The sequence below is a fragment of the Bufo bufo genome, chromosome 5 (assembly GCF_905171765.1).
Source record: "Bufo bufo chromosome 5, aBufBuf1.1, whole genome shotgun sequence".
Taxonomy (NCBI): Eukaryota; Metazoa; Chordata; class Amphibia; order Anura; family Bufonidae; genus Bufo; species Bufo bufo.
The window spans coordinates 131240277-131255549 of record NC_053393.1 but is presented as its reverse complement, the minus strand read 5'-3'; the positions used below and the strand labels follow the sequence as shown (position 1 = coordinate 131255549).

The window sequence follows — 15273 nt, the reverse complement described above, 5'->3', positions numbered from 1 at the left end:
CAACAAATTTAACACCTTAATGGCCCTATGCTCATTTGCAATCAGATAATAGCAAAAACCTGTCTAACAAATTCCTTAGCTGATTTGAAGCAGAGTGCCTGAGTAGCCGCCAAAAACACAGCTGAAGTTCTGCTGATTTGAAGCAGAGTGTCTGAGTAACCACCAAAAACACAGCTGAAGTTCTGCTACAGTGGAAAGCTCGAAGTTAGTCTCCTGAATATCTCTAGTGCACTTAGAAATGCTGCACTTTGAGAATGCTGCAAGTATCGTAGGTACACTTCAACTGTGAGAGACAGAATCTAAAAAAATCCAGAAAATTATATGTTTTTTAAAATAATTAATTTGCATTTTATTGCTTGAAATAAGTATTTGATCAGCTGCCAACCAGTAAGAATTCTGGCTCTCACAGACCTGTTAGTCTTTCTTTAAGAATCCCTCCTACTCTGCACTAGTGTTGAGCTCGAATATTCGAATAGCGAATTTTTATCGCAAATATCGCCACTTCTAGAATTTGTGAAAATTTAGAATATAGTGCTATATATTCGTTATATCGAATATTTAGCATTTTTTTTCCATCTAAACACATGATTCCTCTCTGTTTCTTGCTTGTGGGCCAATGAGAAGGAAGCAATGTCAAGTTCACAACAATACTTAGTGCACCAATCAGTAATCTGTAGTCAGACCTGCTAAAATGTGAAGTTGCACGTAGTGCAAAAAAATATTCTAATCACTGCCGATTAGCGCAATCGCGAATATATTGGAGCACTTGACTCTATCTGCATATAAAGCTATTGTAATGTTCTGCCGTGCCAACCATTTTCTCCAGTCTCAGGAGAAACTCATGAAACCTCTAGCAGCTTGAAAAATGTAGCCAAAGTGACCCACGCCTGTATTTTGCGTTACAAATTCGCATTACGTGATTTTTACATTGCTGATTTTTCGCATTCAATAAAATAATCTTGAATTCTCGAAATTCGCAAATATATAATGAATATTCTACAAAATATTCGTGAAATATCGCAAAATCGAATATAGCCCCTGCCGCTCATCACTACTCTGCACTCATAAAGACACGTTTTCTAAATTGCAAGAATTCTGGAGCGCCATTTGAAGTTATCATGTAGAGAAAGTTAATACAAGGCACTTTCTAATGTATTGCGATTGTCCTTATTGTCTTTGCTGGCTTTTCTATAACATTATACACTACTCATAATCAGGGGTTACGGCCACCACTGCAGCTCAAATTTGAGGTGGTTGGGACGGGATCTTCTGCGCATATGTGCTTATGTGCATTCTCACAGTCTGGGCCACCAAAGAGGCTGGCGCTTCATATAGTGTGAACGCACGACCACCACTGCTGGATTGCCAGGCGGTCGTAAACCCCTGGATATGAACAGTGTATAATATAATGGAAAAATTAATTAAACCAGCAAAGGAGGCAATATGGACAATCACAATACATTAGTAAGTGCATTGTATTCCATTTCTCTATATGATAAATGCCATTTGCTGTAGTGAGACAACCCCTTTAAGGCTACTTTCACACCTGCGTTAGGTGCGGATCCGTCTGGTATCTGCACAGACGGATCCGCACCTATAATGCAAACGCTTGTATCCGTTCAGAACGGATCCGTTTGCATTACCATGAACAAAAAAAAATATATATTTTTTTATTTTTTTTGTTCATGATAATGCAAACGGATCCGTTTTGACTTTACATTGAAAGTCAATGGGGGACGGATCCGTTTGAAAACTGAGCCATATTGTGTCAACTTCAAACGGATACGTCCCCATTGACTTACATTGTAAGTCTGGACGGATCCGTTTGCCTCCGCACGGCCAGGCGGACACCCGAACGCTGCAAGCTGCGTTCAGGGGTCCGCCTGCTGAGCGGAGGACAAACGGTGCCAAACTGATGCATTCTGAGCGGATCCGCATCCACTCAGAATGCATTAGGGCTGGACGGATCCGTTCATGGCCGCTTGTGAGAGCCTTCAAACGGAACTCACAAGCGGAGCCCCGAACGCTAGTGTGAAAGTAGCCTAAGACTTCCTGACAACGGACAGGAGCTGACCTCATTGACTTATATAAGAGAGTTTTCTAGGCATGATCTGTGACCTGTGCAGAGCGAGAATAACAGAGAGAATGACAAGGAGAATTAAAACAAACTCACCAAATATTTTTTTAAAATATGTTTAACGCTAAAACGTGACATAAAAGGTCATTTTCTGATGACACATTCCTTTTAAACATATTCTGTCCAGTGATGGTCCAACTAAGACTATTCACCACTCAAGGGATCACTTTGCAATTTAGATTAAAGGGAACCTGTCATGTTGAACAGTCTGAGCTGAAGACAGCATGTTATAAAGCAGGAGGAGCTGAGCACATTGTATTTCATTTATTTAAATTCCTGTTCTTTCTGCACCTTGAAGTCCAGGAGGCGGTCCTATCAGTGATTGACAGCTATTTCTGTATACACAGCCATAGAGTGAAGGCTGTCAATCACTGATAGAACCGCCTCCTGGACTTCAAAGCTCAAAATAAACTGGAATTTAAATGTATTTATGACAAGTTTTACTGAGTCTTTTACCACAAAACTATATATCAATCTGCTCTGCATCTTGAGCTCTGTAACCTGCTGCGTGTGGATTATTTTGCAGCAGGTTACATTCTGATTATACGTAAATCCTATAGTTGCATGCCTTAGGCTACTTTCACACCTGCGTTCGGTGCGGATCTGTCTTGTATCTGCACAGACATATCTGCACCGATAATGCAAACGCTTGTATCCGTTCAGAACGGATCCGTTTGCATTATTCTTTAAAAAAAGAGTCAGTCAAAACTGATCCGTCCTGACTTACATTAAAAGTCAATGGGGGACGGATGCGCTTTCAATTGCACCGTATTGGGTCAGTGAAAACGGATTCGTCCCCATTGACTTACATTGTAAGTCAGGACGGATCCGTTTGGCTATATATCGTCAGGTGGACATCAAAACGCTGCAAGCTGCGTTTTGGTGTCCGCCTCAAAAGCGGAACGGAGACCAAACGCAGCCAAACTGATGCATTCTAAACAGATCCTTATGCATTCAGAATGCATTGGGGCTGAACTGATCCGTTTTGGGTCGCTTGTGAGAGCTCTGAAACGGATCTCACAAGCGGACCCAGAAACACCAGTGTGAAAGTAGCTTTAAAGGGGTTTTCCCGGGATTTTTATACTGATGACCTATCCTGAGGATAGGCGCTGTGCTTGGTAAGCAAGTAGAAGGCCGCAGTAATCACAGGAATGGCGGTGCCTTCTCAAACAGCTGATAGGCAGAGGTCCCGAGTGTCGGATCCCACCAACCAGATATTGATGACCTATCCTGAGCATAGGTCATCAGTATAAAAATCCTGGAAAACCCCTCTAAGTCACTATGCAATTTCCATTCTTATTTCGTAGAGCAATATCTTAAAGTGTCTAAAAAGGATAATGCTATGAAAAATTGCAATGTATTATTTCATATTGGTCACAGAAAACACTTTCTCTCTAAATAAAATGTTATATTATTATAAGAAAACTAGTCATCAAATAACCTAAATTCTTCCCTGTAGGAGAAAACATGTACCTGCGACTCTTCCCCCCAATAGGGAAGCATTAAGGTCACCTGTAATTTTACAACAAACAGTACTTCTGTGTAAAGTAACCTGAATATTACTTTATCTTGAATATTATCTTCCATACTGTACCTTTCCAGGTGGAAATACCAAGTATTGGCAAAATTTACAAGATCAGGATAGGACAGGATGGAAGCGGAGATCATCATGAATGGGAGCTGAAACAAGTAAGTATTCACAAAGCAAAGATTCTCAAATGAAGTATACTATATTACAATAATACTGTAGAATATTACAATATTACTAATTATTTAAAGAGAAAACAAATGTCAAAGACTAGTCAGCTCCATGAGCTGTGCACTGAACAGGTGCTTGGAAAAGGGCAGCTCAGTTAATATAAAATCTTGATTCTTTATTCCAGTAACTTAAGGCTACTTTCACCCTCGCGTTTTGGGCGGATCTGTCATGGATCTGCAAAAAGTGATCCGTTACAATAATACAACTGCATGCATCCGTCATGAACGGATCCGTTTGTATTATCTGTAACATAACCAAGACGGATCCGTCATGATGAACTCCACTGAAAGTCAATGGGAGACAGATCAGTTTTCTATTGTGCCACATTGTGTCAGAGAAAATATTGTTTGGCTCCGCTTCGTCAGGCGGACAGCAGGCAGCGTTTTGGTGTCCGCCTCCAGAGCAGAATGAAGACTGATCGGAGGCAAACTGATGCATTCTGAGCAGATCCTTATCCATTCAGAATGCATTAGGGCAAAACTGATCAGTTTTGGACCGTTTGTGAGAGCCCTGAACGGATCTCACAAACGGAAAGCCAAAACGCCAGTGTGAAAGTAGCCTATTTATGGATATTTCCTTTTCTGTCAAGTATTTTTAAAAGTTTTTATTTCAGCTTTGATTACCAGTGGTGTATGCAGGATTTTGTGATGGGAGGGAGAGAGGGGATTCACAGACACACAGGAAGAGACAACAGACATAAAACTGGCAATGCTTATGCTTTTGCTTGAGTTTTGCTTAAAGGCTATTTACACCTTTGAATGCATTTTTTTTGTGTTATTGCATTGTACTAATTTTGGTCCTTATTAAAAAAATTTAACCCCTTTCTCTGTACAGTTTGGGGATTTTCTAGTAGCAGGCTCTGTATTTTCACTCTGTTCCATCAGACAGCTCAGCTGCCGGCTCCTTATCTCTGACATTATAAACACTCATTATAGCTCAATTCTTATCTTACTGATAAGAATGTGGCTTAAATAATTATGACTTTTTAGTTACTGTATAGAGATAAGGTTTAGCTAGACAAACAGTTATTTTTTTGTGATAGAATGGCTCAATATCTTTACTAAAGACCAATTGAAGAAATGATGTTTAGCCTAAAATCAGTAAAAAGAATGCTCCTGAAGGCGTACAGAGCCTTTAAGCTCTGCATTTTTGGGAGAAGTGAAATGACTGAATTCTGTGCAGATAAGCCACCATGTTATAAAGGAGAGATAGCATAGGTCCACAAATCTGCAGTTAGTCACACACCTACAATCTAGGAGGGTCTACTTAGTATTATAACTGGACATAGATACAGTAAGTCTGTTATAAGGTGCCAGCAGCCTCTTAAACGCACATATTAAATGATATAAAAAGTTGGGACACTGTGTAAAATAGAAATAAATGTCAATAAAAGCAAAATGCTATAATTTTCAAATCTCCTAGACCCATATTTTTATTCACTAGATCATAGAACACAAGTCAGATGTTGAAAGTGAGACCTTTTACCATTTCATGATAAAAAAATTAACTCATTTAAAACTTGATAGCAGCAACGTATGGGGCAGGGGAAACAAAAGGCTGGAACAGTAAGTGGTACTAATAAAGCAATTTGCTACTAAGTCACACAAGTATAAAAAGAGCATGTTAGAGAGGCAGAGTCTCTCAGATGCAAAAATGGGCAGAGGATCACCAATCTGAAAACAACTATATCTAAAAATTGTGGAATAATTTCAGATAAATGTTTCTCAACATAACATTGTAAAGACTTTGAATATCCCACCATCAAAATTTTTGGAGAATCTGGAGAAATCCATGAGCTCAAGGACAGGGCTGATGGTCAATATTGGATGGGCCCTCAGGAAGTACTGCATTCAAAAACAGGCATGATTCTGTACTGGAAATAACTGCATGGGCTCAGGAGAACTTCAGGAGAAATCATTGTCTGTGAACACAGTTTGCTGTGCAATCCACAAATGCAAGTTAAAGCTGTATCATGACAAAAAAGAGGCCGTAAGTCAACACGATCCAGAAATGCTGCCGTCTTCTCTGGGTGAAAGTTCATTTGAAATGGTCTAAGTCAGGGGTCTGCAACCTTTAAGACATAAAGAGCCACTTGGACCCGTTTCCGAAGGAAAAAAAAAACTGGGAGCCGCAAAACCATTGCGACATTTAAAACAAATATAACACTGCATATATTGTTTCTTACCTTAATGCTACATACAGGATCGTGCAGTCAGCTGTCAATCTGAAGAAAAAAAGGACTTTTTCACTTAACAATGTAAAATATATTTTTGCAAATTAATAGCTAATTCAAATATTTAAATTACCTGGTTAATGGGATTTTTGCTCCTGAACCTCAGGACCCCCTCAAGCTCCAGCCACCCCCCTCCCCTTCCTTTCCCTGCAACCTACTCCAACCAAAGAATGCAATTGAACAGCACATTACACAGCCAATAACAATGCCCCCAATGTGCCATAAAAAAACTAATTACTGCCCCAAAGTGCCAGAGAAAATGACCAATGCCCCCAAATGACCAATGCCCCAAAATGCCATAGAAAATTAATCAGGGCCCCAGTGTACCATAAATCATAATCAGTGCCTGATGTAAATAATAATTAATAATGAGGGCCCAATGTCATCCTCGTCATTATAAAAATAACTTGTCACTTTTTTTTTATTATTATTTCTTTGTTTGACCCCCTCAGAATTACTCCTCCTCATAGAAATAAACGTTAAATTAACAAGTTACCTTTTTTTTTGTGTGTGTGTGTTGTTCACTCCCGCGCAGTGCTGGCTCAGGCTGGCTCCGGCTCCGTCACTCCTCCCCTCGCACGCAGGCGGCCTGACGTCACCAGGCACTGTACTAGCGGCGAGGCGGAGCTGAGGAGCGGAGCTGATGGAGGCAGCCATGTTGTGTTACCTAGCAACGGCAACGCTATTGCCTGTCACCGGGCGGGCAGTGTGGAGCGGAGCGGCGACCTGTCAGCAGCGGCAACGCGCAGAGCAGGTAAGTGTCACAGTGCGCCTCCTCCCCTCGCTAGCATCCGCCCCGGAGCCGCGGCAAAGGATCAAAAGAGCCGCATGTGGCTCCGGAGCCACGGGTTGCCAACACCTGGTCTAAGTCAAAATGGAAAACTGTTCTATGGTCAGATGAATCAAATTTTGAACTTTGTTTTGGAAACCATGGAGTCTGTGTTCTGCGGACTCAAGAGGAGTGGGACCATGCAGCTTGTTATCAGTAAACAGTTCAAAAGCCTGCATCTCTGATGGTATGGGGATGCATTAGTGCCTATGGCATGGGCAGCGTGCACATCTGCTATGGCACAATTGCAGCGTACTCAAGTTGTGTGCAGTAGGTGTTTCTGGGTGATGTAGTGCAATATACACTAACCTGGTACAGCTGACTCTCTGCAAGGGCAGGTATAGGTAGAAATAGTTCGTGACGCCAGTGCCAAGTAAACGGTGGCACGCCGTTTGCGGATGCAGGAATAAATTGAGGAAACGTAGTGTTAAAACAGAACTCCAACTTTAGTAATTTTCAAGCAGAGACAATATTGGAATCGCAGTTCCTTGGCATACAGTCGATTTTGCAATTCGGTCGATGCAGGCAATTCAGTTACAGCAAGGTGATTACAGAGTGTTGAACACAGGACTTGCAGCACAGGAGCTTGCACTCTAATTCTGTCTGATCCTGGAATATAGCATATCTTCACCAAGGCCCATTAACCTAGTTCTGGCTTTATATCCTTGGCTATAGCTTTAATAAGTACCTCCTCTGTCTTTCTGAGTACCTCTTGCTTCTCTGATCTTTGCCTCTGTCTCTCTCAGCTTCTGGAAACTTCCTCAGGCTCTTGAGCTAACATATTCCTGTTTCTGCATATGGGAATTCAGGAGGGAATCTTCTCCTGGACAGCAGGCTTCAGGCCTGGACTTGTCTCAGACATTGTCTAATCTCCAACTGTAGATTACAGACACTAGACTCCGTCTGCCTTGCACTTCCCTGACTGGGCCTTATATAAACTAGGGCTCCCTAGCTCCCTCTAGCGACTAGAAGCTGGAATGACACCCCTACAGGCCTGTACATGCAAGTTTCAGTAACAGGAAAATACATACATTACATGACATTTTATAAAACTGACATATAACAACTTCCCCATAATTAGGAGGGATGACAGCACACCAAGTGACACTTTGGTAGTGACGGGTATTACAGTTCCCGTACACTACATACCCCACTGCTTTAAGCTGAGTACGACCTCGTACTCCATCATGGGTCGCCCAACTGGAATCTCTACCTGAAATAGAAAATAGAGACATGCAGGCATACATACATGTAGTTCATCTGCATTTACATTTACATCAGGTCCAATTGGCAAAGGTGAAGGGTAGTGACAAGGGGCGTCGTTCTCTTCTCTCAGGATAGTGAATGGAACGGGGGCGCTGACCTGGCACAGCGTAACATTATAACCAGGATAGTCCATGACAATGAATAAGTCCATGATAGAACAGCAAAATGGATAAAACAGTATAAAAGTTCTTGGAGGCTCAAAGAGCAAACATGAGTCCGTACCCAGGTTATTTCTTATTAATCACAGAGGCTCTCATGCGGTGGAGTCCATCTCTGGGCACATTACTTGTAAAAGAATAAGAATCTCAGAGGCTCAGGTACTTTTGAGTCTGTCTCCGGGCACGGTTCCTTAGTATGAAGTTGCACAATAAAAGGACAGCAAAGACAAGTGCTGTAATACCCCTGATCAACCTGAAAAGGGGGTGAAGGGTAAAAGGTGCAACTAAAGGAACAGGCACAACTTGGCGTGGGGTACAAAAGCAGGCAGGAGATCCTGGAAACAAACGTGGCCTTGCTGACTTTGTGATTTCAGTGGTCAACACCTACCACTGAGCCGTGGACAAACTGGCAGCCGCAACAAAGGATCAGAAACGTAGGACTCCTGTCCTGGAAGGGTTAACATCAAACTTCTGCAGTGAAGTAAATCAAAGGCCTAGCAGGCTGATTACAGTGACATATCATATCCACTCGGCTCCGCTGGCAGGTATCGTCTGTAGTATTCTTCTACAGGCGGGTGTGCCCACATAACAGTGTCAGGGGGCAGCTGTAGAGTAAAGGGGCCCCTAATAGGTATTGGCCCCATAGGCCTAGGGGTGAACCCTCTGGTGGACCGTGCCGATCCTTGCATGATCACTGCAGGGTGTAATGGGTTTGGCACCGCCGCAGCAAGCGGTCCGGTGCTCTGGGTGCAGCAGTTTACGGCAATCGCGGGTCCGGTCTGGGGCACTGACGGAGCGGTGGCAACAGAAAGTGGTCTACGGGTGGTGACAGGCACCCTTACCTCATCCTTCCTTGGCGGTGTCCGGATCCTGGCGGTGTGGATCTTGCGTAACTCCCGCAACTTCTCCTCCAGCCGGACGATCTGCTCACCGATGCTCTCTGTGTCGGAGTCACTGTCATCTGCTGGCGCCGCCGGCGCAGGTACAGTCACCGATGGTGCGGACTCGGCCTCTGCAGGTTCTGGCGATGCGTCTGGTCTCCGACCCCTCCGGATGTTTTCAAAGGTAGCACTAAGTCCTTTTAACTGTTCCAGCTCTGATATGGTCTTCTCCCGACGAGGCAGCTCGGGGGAAGGATAGGGGCTCACCCTTTTCTCCAACACGGTTGGCTGCCAGAAGACATTGGGCCCAATGAAGGAGCTCCGCTCCTGAAAGGCGTGATGGGCCGGCTCTGGAGAGCGTTCCGGTTCCCGCTCGCAGCCAGAGTAGTCTTCTCCTTCTTCTGCCTCCCAATCCTCAGATGCACGCTTGGGACGGGTCACAGCAATCGCATAAGGGCCTCGTAGGCTCTCGGCAGGGGTGTACTCCACTTCCTCTCCCTCGCGGAGGCTGTGCTGGTACGAAGGGAGGTAGTCTCTTTTGACAGACCTTCGATTCACATAGAGGTCTCTGCCAGTTAGATAGTCCTGTATGAACCCGTAGCCACGGGATTTGTCAAATGACAGCACCACTCCCTTTCTCCTTTCCAGGCGGGGTTGGGTGTGCGTATGCTTCTCATGTATTGTCTTAGTTAGTTCTTCATAGAGGATTTTAGTCTTTGTATTCCGCTTTATAGCGGCCTCTCGGATCTCTGCCATCAGGGAGGACCATTTGAAAGATGGTTGGAAAAAGTCCCTCCACGAGCCATAGCAGGGCTCGGGTTCTTTCTCCCTTGGGCGGCAGGCGGGTTGCTCCGGTCCCGGAGAGTAGGCCGGTGGAGCCCCTTCTGGCTCTACACCGATGTCAGTTATCTTTGCAATTTCAGGTGCGGACGCTGCAGTAACACTCTGCTCACTATCCAACATGCTCGATCCTTCTGAGGAGAGCGATAGGGTCGCGTCAATTAGAGTAGCCAGCTCCTCCCACTGCACTGGGAGGCCGCCCCCCAGGTATTCCAGTATATGGAAGGCGGTGTCCATGCTGGCAGACATGCAAATATCCAGATAAGCCGTGGCGCCTGACCTTGACCTTCTTCCCGCTTTTTCCTCAGAAAGGCGCCAATTTTTCCCGCCTTTTCGGGATGAAGGTGACGCAGCAGTAAATTCAGCAAGCCCGGCAGCCATCTTTGGGTATAAACGCTGTCTATTCACTGACAGCAAGCAGGATTGTAAAAAGTCCACAAAACCACACTCCAATGCGGCGATTTTCTTCCTCTTTGTAGCGCAACACTGCACAGCGCTTTTTAGAGTTTTTTGGTACACTTTGGGTATGATTTTCAGTCCACAAAGTCTACTTAAATACAACAGGCAAATTGTCACTTTGGTCACAGGGCAACTGTATAAGGCACAAAGTTCACGCTTCTTGCACTAGAAAGCGTGCGTATCCTGTTCGTGACGCCAAAAGAGAGGTGCAGCGTACTCAAGTTGTGTGCAGTAGGTGTTTCTGGGTGATGTAGTGCAATATACACTAACCTGGTACAGCTGACTCTCTGCAAGGGCAGGTATAGGTAGAAATAGTTCGTGACGCCAGTGCCAAGTAAACGGTGGCACGCCGTTTGCGGATGCAGGAATAAATTGAGGAAACGTAGTGTTAAAACAGAACTCCAACTTTAGTCATTTTCAAGCAGAGACAATATTGGAATCGCAGTTCCTTGGCATACAGTCGATTTTGCAATTCGGTCGATGCAGGCAATTCAGTTACAGCAAGGTGATTATAGAGTGTTGAACACAGGACTTGCAGCACAGGAGCTTGCACTCTAATTCTGTCTGATCCTGGAATATAGCATATCTTCACCAAGGCCCATTAACCTAGTTCTGGCTTTATATCCTTGGCTATAGCTTTAATAAGTACCTCCTCTGTCTTTCTGAGTACCTCTTGCTTCTCTGATCTTTGCCTCTGTCTCTCTCAGCTTCTGGAAACTTCCTCAGGCTCTTGAGCTAACATATTCCTGTTTCTGCATATGGGAATTCAGGAGGGAATCTTCTCCTGGACAGCAGGCTTCAGGCCTGGACTTGTCTCAGACATTGTCTAATCTCCAACTGTAGATTACAGACACTAGACTCCGTCTGCCTTGCACTTCCCTGACTGGGCCTTATATAAACTAGGGCTCCCTAGCTCCCTCTAGCGACTAGAAGCTGGAATGACACCCCTACAGGCCTGTACATGCAAGTTTCAGTAACAGGAAAATACATACATTACATGACATTTTATAAAACTGACATATAACAACTTCCCCATAATTAGGAGGGATGACAGCACACCAAGTGACACTTTGGTAGTGACGGGTATTACAGTTCCCGTACACTACACAATCAGTGCTGAACAGTAAATAGAGGTTTTAAAACAACCACATACTGCATCTATCATAACAGCATGGCTTCACAGAAGAAGAGTCCGGATGCTAAACTGGCCTGCAGTACAGACATTTCCCCAATAGAAAATATTTGGAGCATTATAAAACAAAAGAAAATACAGCAAAGGACTTTTTGAGCAGCTAGAATCCTACATCAGACAAGAAGGGGGTCAACATCCCTCTCTCAAAACTCGAGGAATTGGTCTCCTCATGTTCCAGACATTCACAGACTATTGTTAAAAGAAAAGGGGTGCTACATAATGGTAGACGTAGCCCACTCCCAACTTTCAGTCATTTTTTATGAAATGGTTAAAGGTCTCACTTTCAACATTTGAGATGTGTTATATCATCTATTGTGAATAGAAATATGGGTCTATGAAATTTTCAAATCATTGCATTCTGTTTTTATTTACATCTATTAACATTTTACACAACGTCCCAACTTTTTGGGAATTTATGTTGTAGTTACTCAATATATGCCCATATATATTATACCTTGATAAATAATACATACATTGCTTAGATAATTCCTCTCACTAACCTGATAGTGTCATTCAGTTCCAAGATACATAATAGTTCCTGGATAATACCATATAGTCACCAGGTAAATTGTGCATACAGTACCCCGATAGTACCATATATGAATAGTCGCAGTACCCAACAACAGCTAGCCCTAGGGCATTAAAGGGCTTCTGTCACCCCCAAAACCCTTTTTTTTTTTTGGGCTTGTTAAAATCGTTATTTAACGACTATTCCCTTTATAGGGCTCTTACCTTTCTCTGTGGCTTCTTTTCATTAAAAAATTATCTTTTAAAATATGCTAATCACTTCACTACCAGCAAGTAGGGTGTCTACTTGCTGGTAGCCGCCGCAAAAAACCGCCCCCTCCTCTTGTTGATTGACAGGGCCAGGGCGAGCCTCTTTCTCTCAGAGCACCTGCGCCGAATGAAGACAGGCGCAGGATTTTTGAAATGCTGACAGGGCCAGCCGGAGGAGGAGAGCACTGCTGGCCCTGTCAATCAACAAGAGGAGGGGGCGTTTTTTTGCGGCGGCTGCTGGTAGTGAAGTGATTAGCCTATTTTAAAAGATCGTTTTTTCATGAAAAGAAGCCACAGACAAAGGTAAGATCCCTATATAGGGAATAGTCGTTAAATAACTATTTTAACAAGCCCAAAAAACAGAAGCTCTTTAAGATGAAAGAAACCCTGGATGTCCTCCATGCCAGAATCCCTGGATGTCCTCCATACCAGAAACCCTGTATGTCCTCCATGCCAGACCATTGTTACAAGCACGATGAGAGAATTTTTCTTCTCCCCAAATCAGCATTCTAAACTGTACTCTTTACTAAGATTGGCTGGAGTGTGTGGGTAGGGTGTCTGAGACTGAACCATAAATGGGTCTTAGACACAAGTTCTGCTCTCCAGCATTGAATCTGAGTCTTATTTCAGGATAAATGTCACATTTCATTGGATTCATTTGACTCTGAGTAACTCATCTGTATACAATGTGTGCACAAAACCATTTTGATTTTGTATACATGTGAAGATTACATGAAGCATACAATGAATGAATAATAGTCCTCATGATCTTAGCTTGGTGACCTAATTTCTATAGGAAGTAAATTACTAAGTGTCAGTTCTTTAGGTGTTGAGGTCAATGAGAAAAAATTATAAAAGGAGGAGCATGCTTTTAATAGAAACCTACAATTATATACTTTGCCTTTCTACTTTCATGGAGGCAGACCACGCAAATGCTATGGGTAGGGGGCCAGGGCCATGCTCCCTCTTCTTTTCCCGCCAAAAAAACACAGCATTTTCATGCAGCTGCCATTAGGGGGAGCTCAATGCAAAGGAATTATTCCAGCTTCCATTCCAGTAAATGGTAACTGTATACATTCCTATGTGCTGAGCTGTCCTCTAGTGGTGGCTGCAGTCAGCCAGCTTTGTAATAGAAGGGAAGCAGATTTGTCAGTGTATACATCAAGAAATATGATGCGTAGAATGAGTGCCATACTTATGAAGCACCTATTCCACTTAGAAGCCGAATAAAGTGAATTAGGTGGAGGGCAACTTTTTTTATTACAATTTTTCATAATTAAAATGTTTTCCACTTAAAGGGGTATTCCTATCACAATGATCACTGTTAAATCTCTTAATGATTTGACAGTGATCATTTTTCTAAATACATTTTATTACCCAATTCCCACCCTTTATGAGAAAATAAGTCCCCTCTTACCTGATTGTTGTCTTTCGTCTCCCCTGGTTTCGGCCACCTCTCCTGATGACTTCTTCCTGGCCAGTATAGTACAGAGCCGCGAACGCGCACGTCGGCTCTGTACTACACAGGCCAGGAATAAGTCACCATGGCGCATGCGCGGCGGCGTGCTCGTTCAGGACATTGCGTGGCCCGGCCGGGAGAAAAACTTCAGTCTTCTGCGCAAGCGTGGCCTGGCCGGGACAAGACGTCAATCAACCCCCGCCGAATCCAGGAAGTGAACGTCGCGCTGGACGAAGGTAAGTATGAAAACTGAAGATGGGAATACCCCTTTAATAATAAAAAAGGTAAATTCATCAGAAATCTGGGACATTGTGCTTGTCATTGCCTTGGAGTGATTGCCCCACACATACTGGTTAACTGGGTGCATTACTAAGTTTTGTCCAAGACACATATGAGTAGATAATCACGAATGTCGGTCATGCAAAAATCTAAATCATATCACAGAAAGCATAAACCATTTAAAATACAACTTTTAATACATACTATATAAAAGGGCCCAGTTCGGGCTAACAATGTATACACCAACGTAACACTGCAATAATGATATTCAATAAGCAACTGGACTCCGAAGGCTAGTCTGGGGCTAGGTATCGGGAAGTCTGACCCTGTCAGATCCCTAAAAGCTGGCTCAGCCCAGAGGCACACCCTAATGGTGGATGCCCAATGTCAATAATCGGTGAGATAATTAGCTAATACTGATGCATATTAGTTGATGCTGCTATCCTGCTCAATGGAGACCCCTATACCCTGAGGAAGCTGTCGCATGTGAGTGGTCCATATGGACCTTTTTTCATTTCACCATCTTATTATAGCTAGGTTTTGCTATGGGACCCTATGAGTTCTGTGTATGCCAATGTCTATAAAACTCTGCCTTTCATGCTCAAATACCAGAGTTTTAAACCTGTGTAAATACAGTGCCTTGCAAAAGTATTCACCCCCTTAACTTTTTTCGTATTTTGGTGCCTCACAACCTGGAATTAACATGGATTGTTTGAGGATTTGCATAATTTAAGTTACAGAACATGCCCACAACTTTGAAGATGTTTGTTTTTATTTATTGTAAAGCAAACAACAAATACGACAAAATAACAGAAAAGGTAAATGTGCATAACTATTCACCCCCCTAAAGTCAATACTTTGTAGAGCCACCTTTTGCGGCAATCACAGCTCCAAGTCGCTTTGGATAAGTCTTTATGAGCTTGCCACATCTTACCACTGGGATTTTTGGCCATTCCTCCTTGCAAAACTGCTCCAGTTCCTTCAAATTGGATGTTTGCGCTTGT

At 43.3% G+C, this 15273-nt stretch overlaps 1 protein-coding gene across 1 annotated transcript in view; it reads left to right on the top strand.

Moving 5' to 3' along the window:
* RP1 (RP1 axonemal microtubule associated) overlaps positions 1 to 15273 on the top strand; it is a 595469-nt gene that overhangs the window by 184436 nt on the left and 395760 nt on the right. The window contains exon 19 of the mRNA XM_040433131.1: positions 3740 to 3826. Within this exon, the coding sequence (XP_040289065.1) occupies positions 3740 to 3826 (87 nt within the window). The remainder of the gene's footprint in view (positions 1 to 3739; positions 3827 to 15273) is intronic.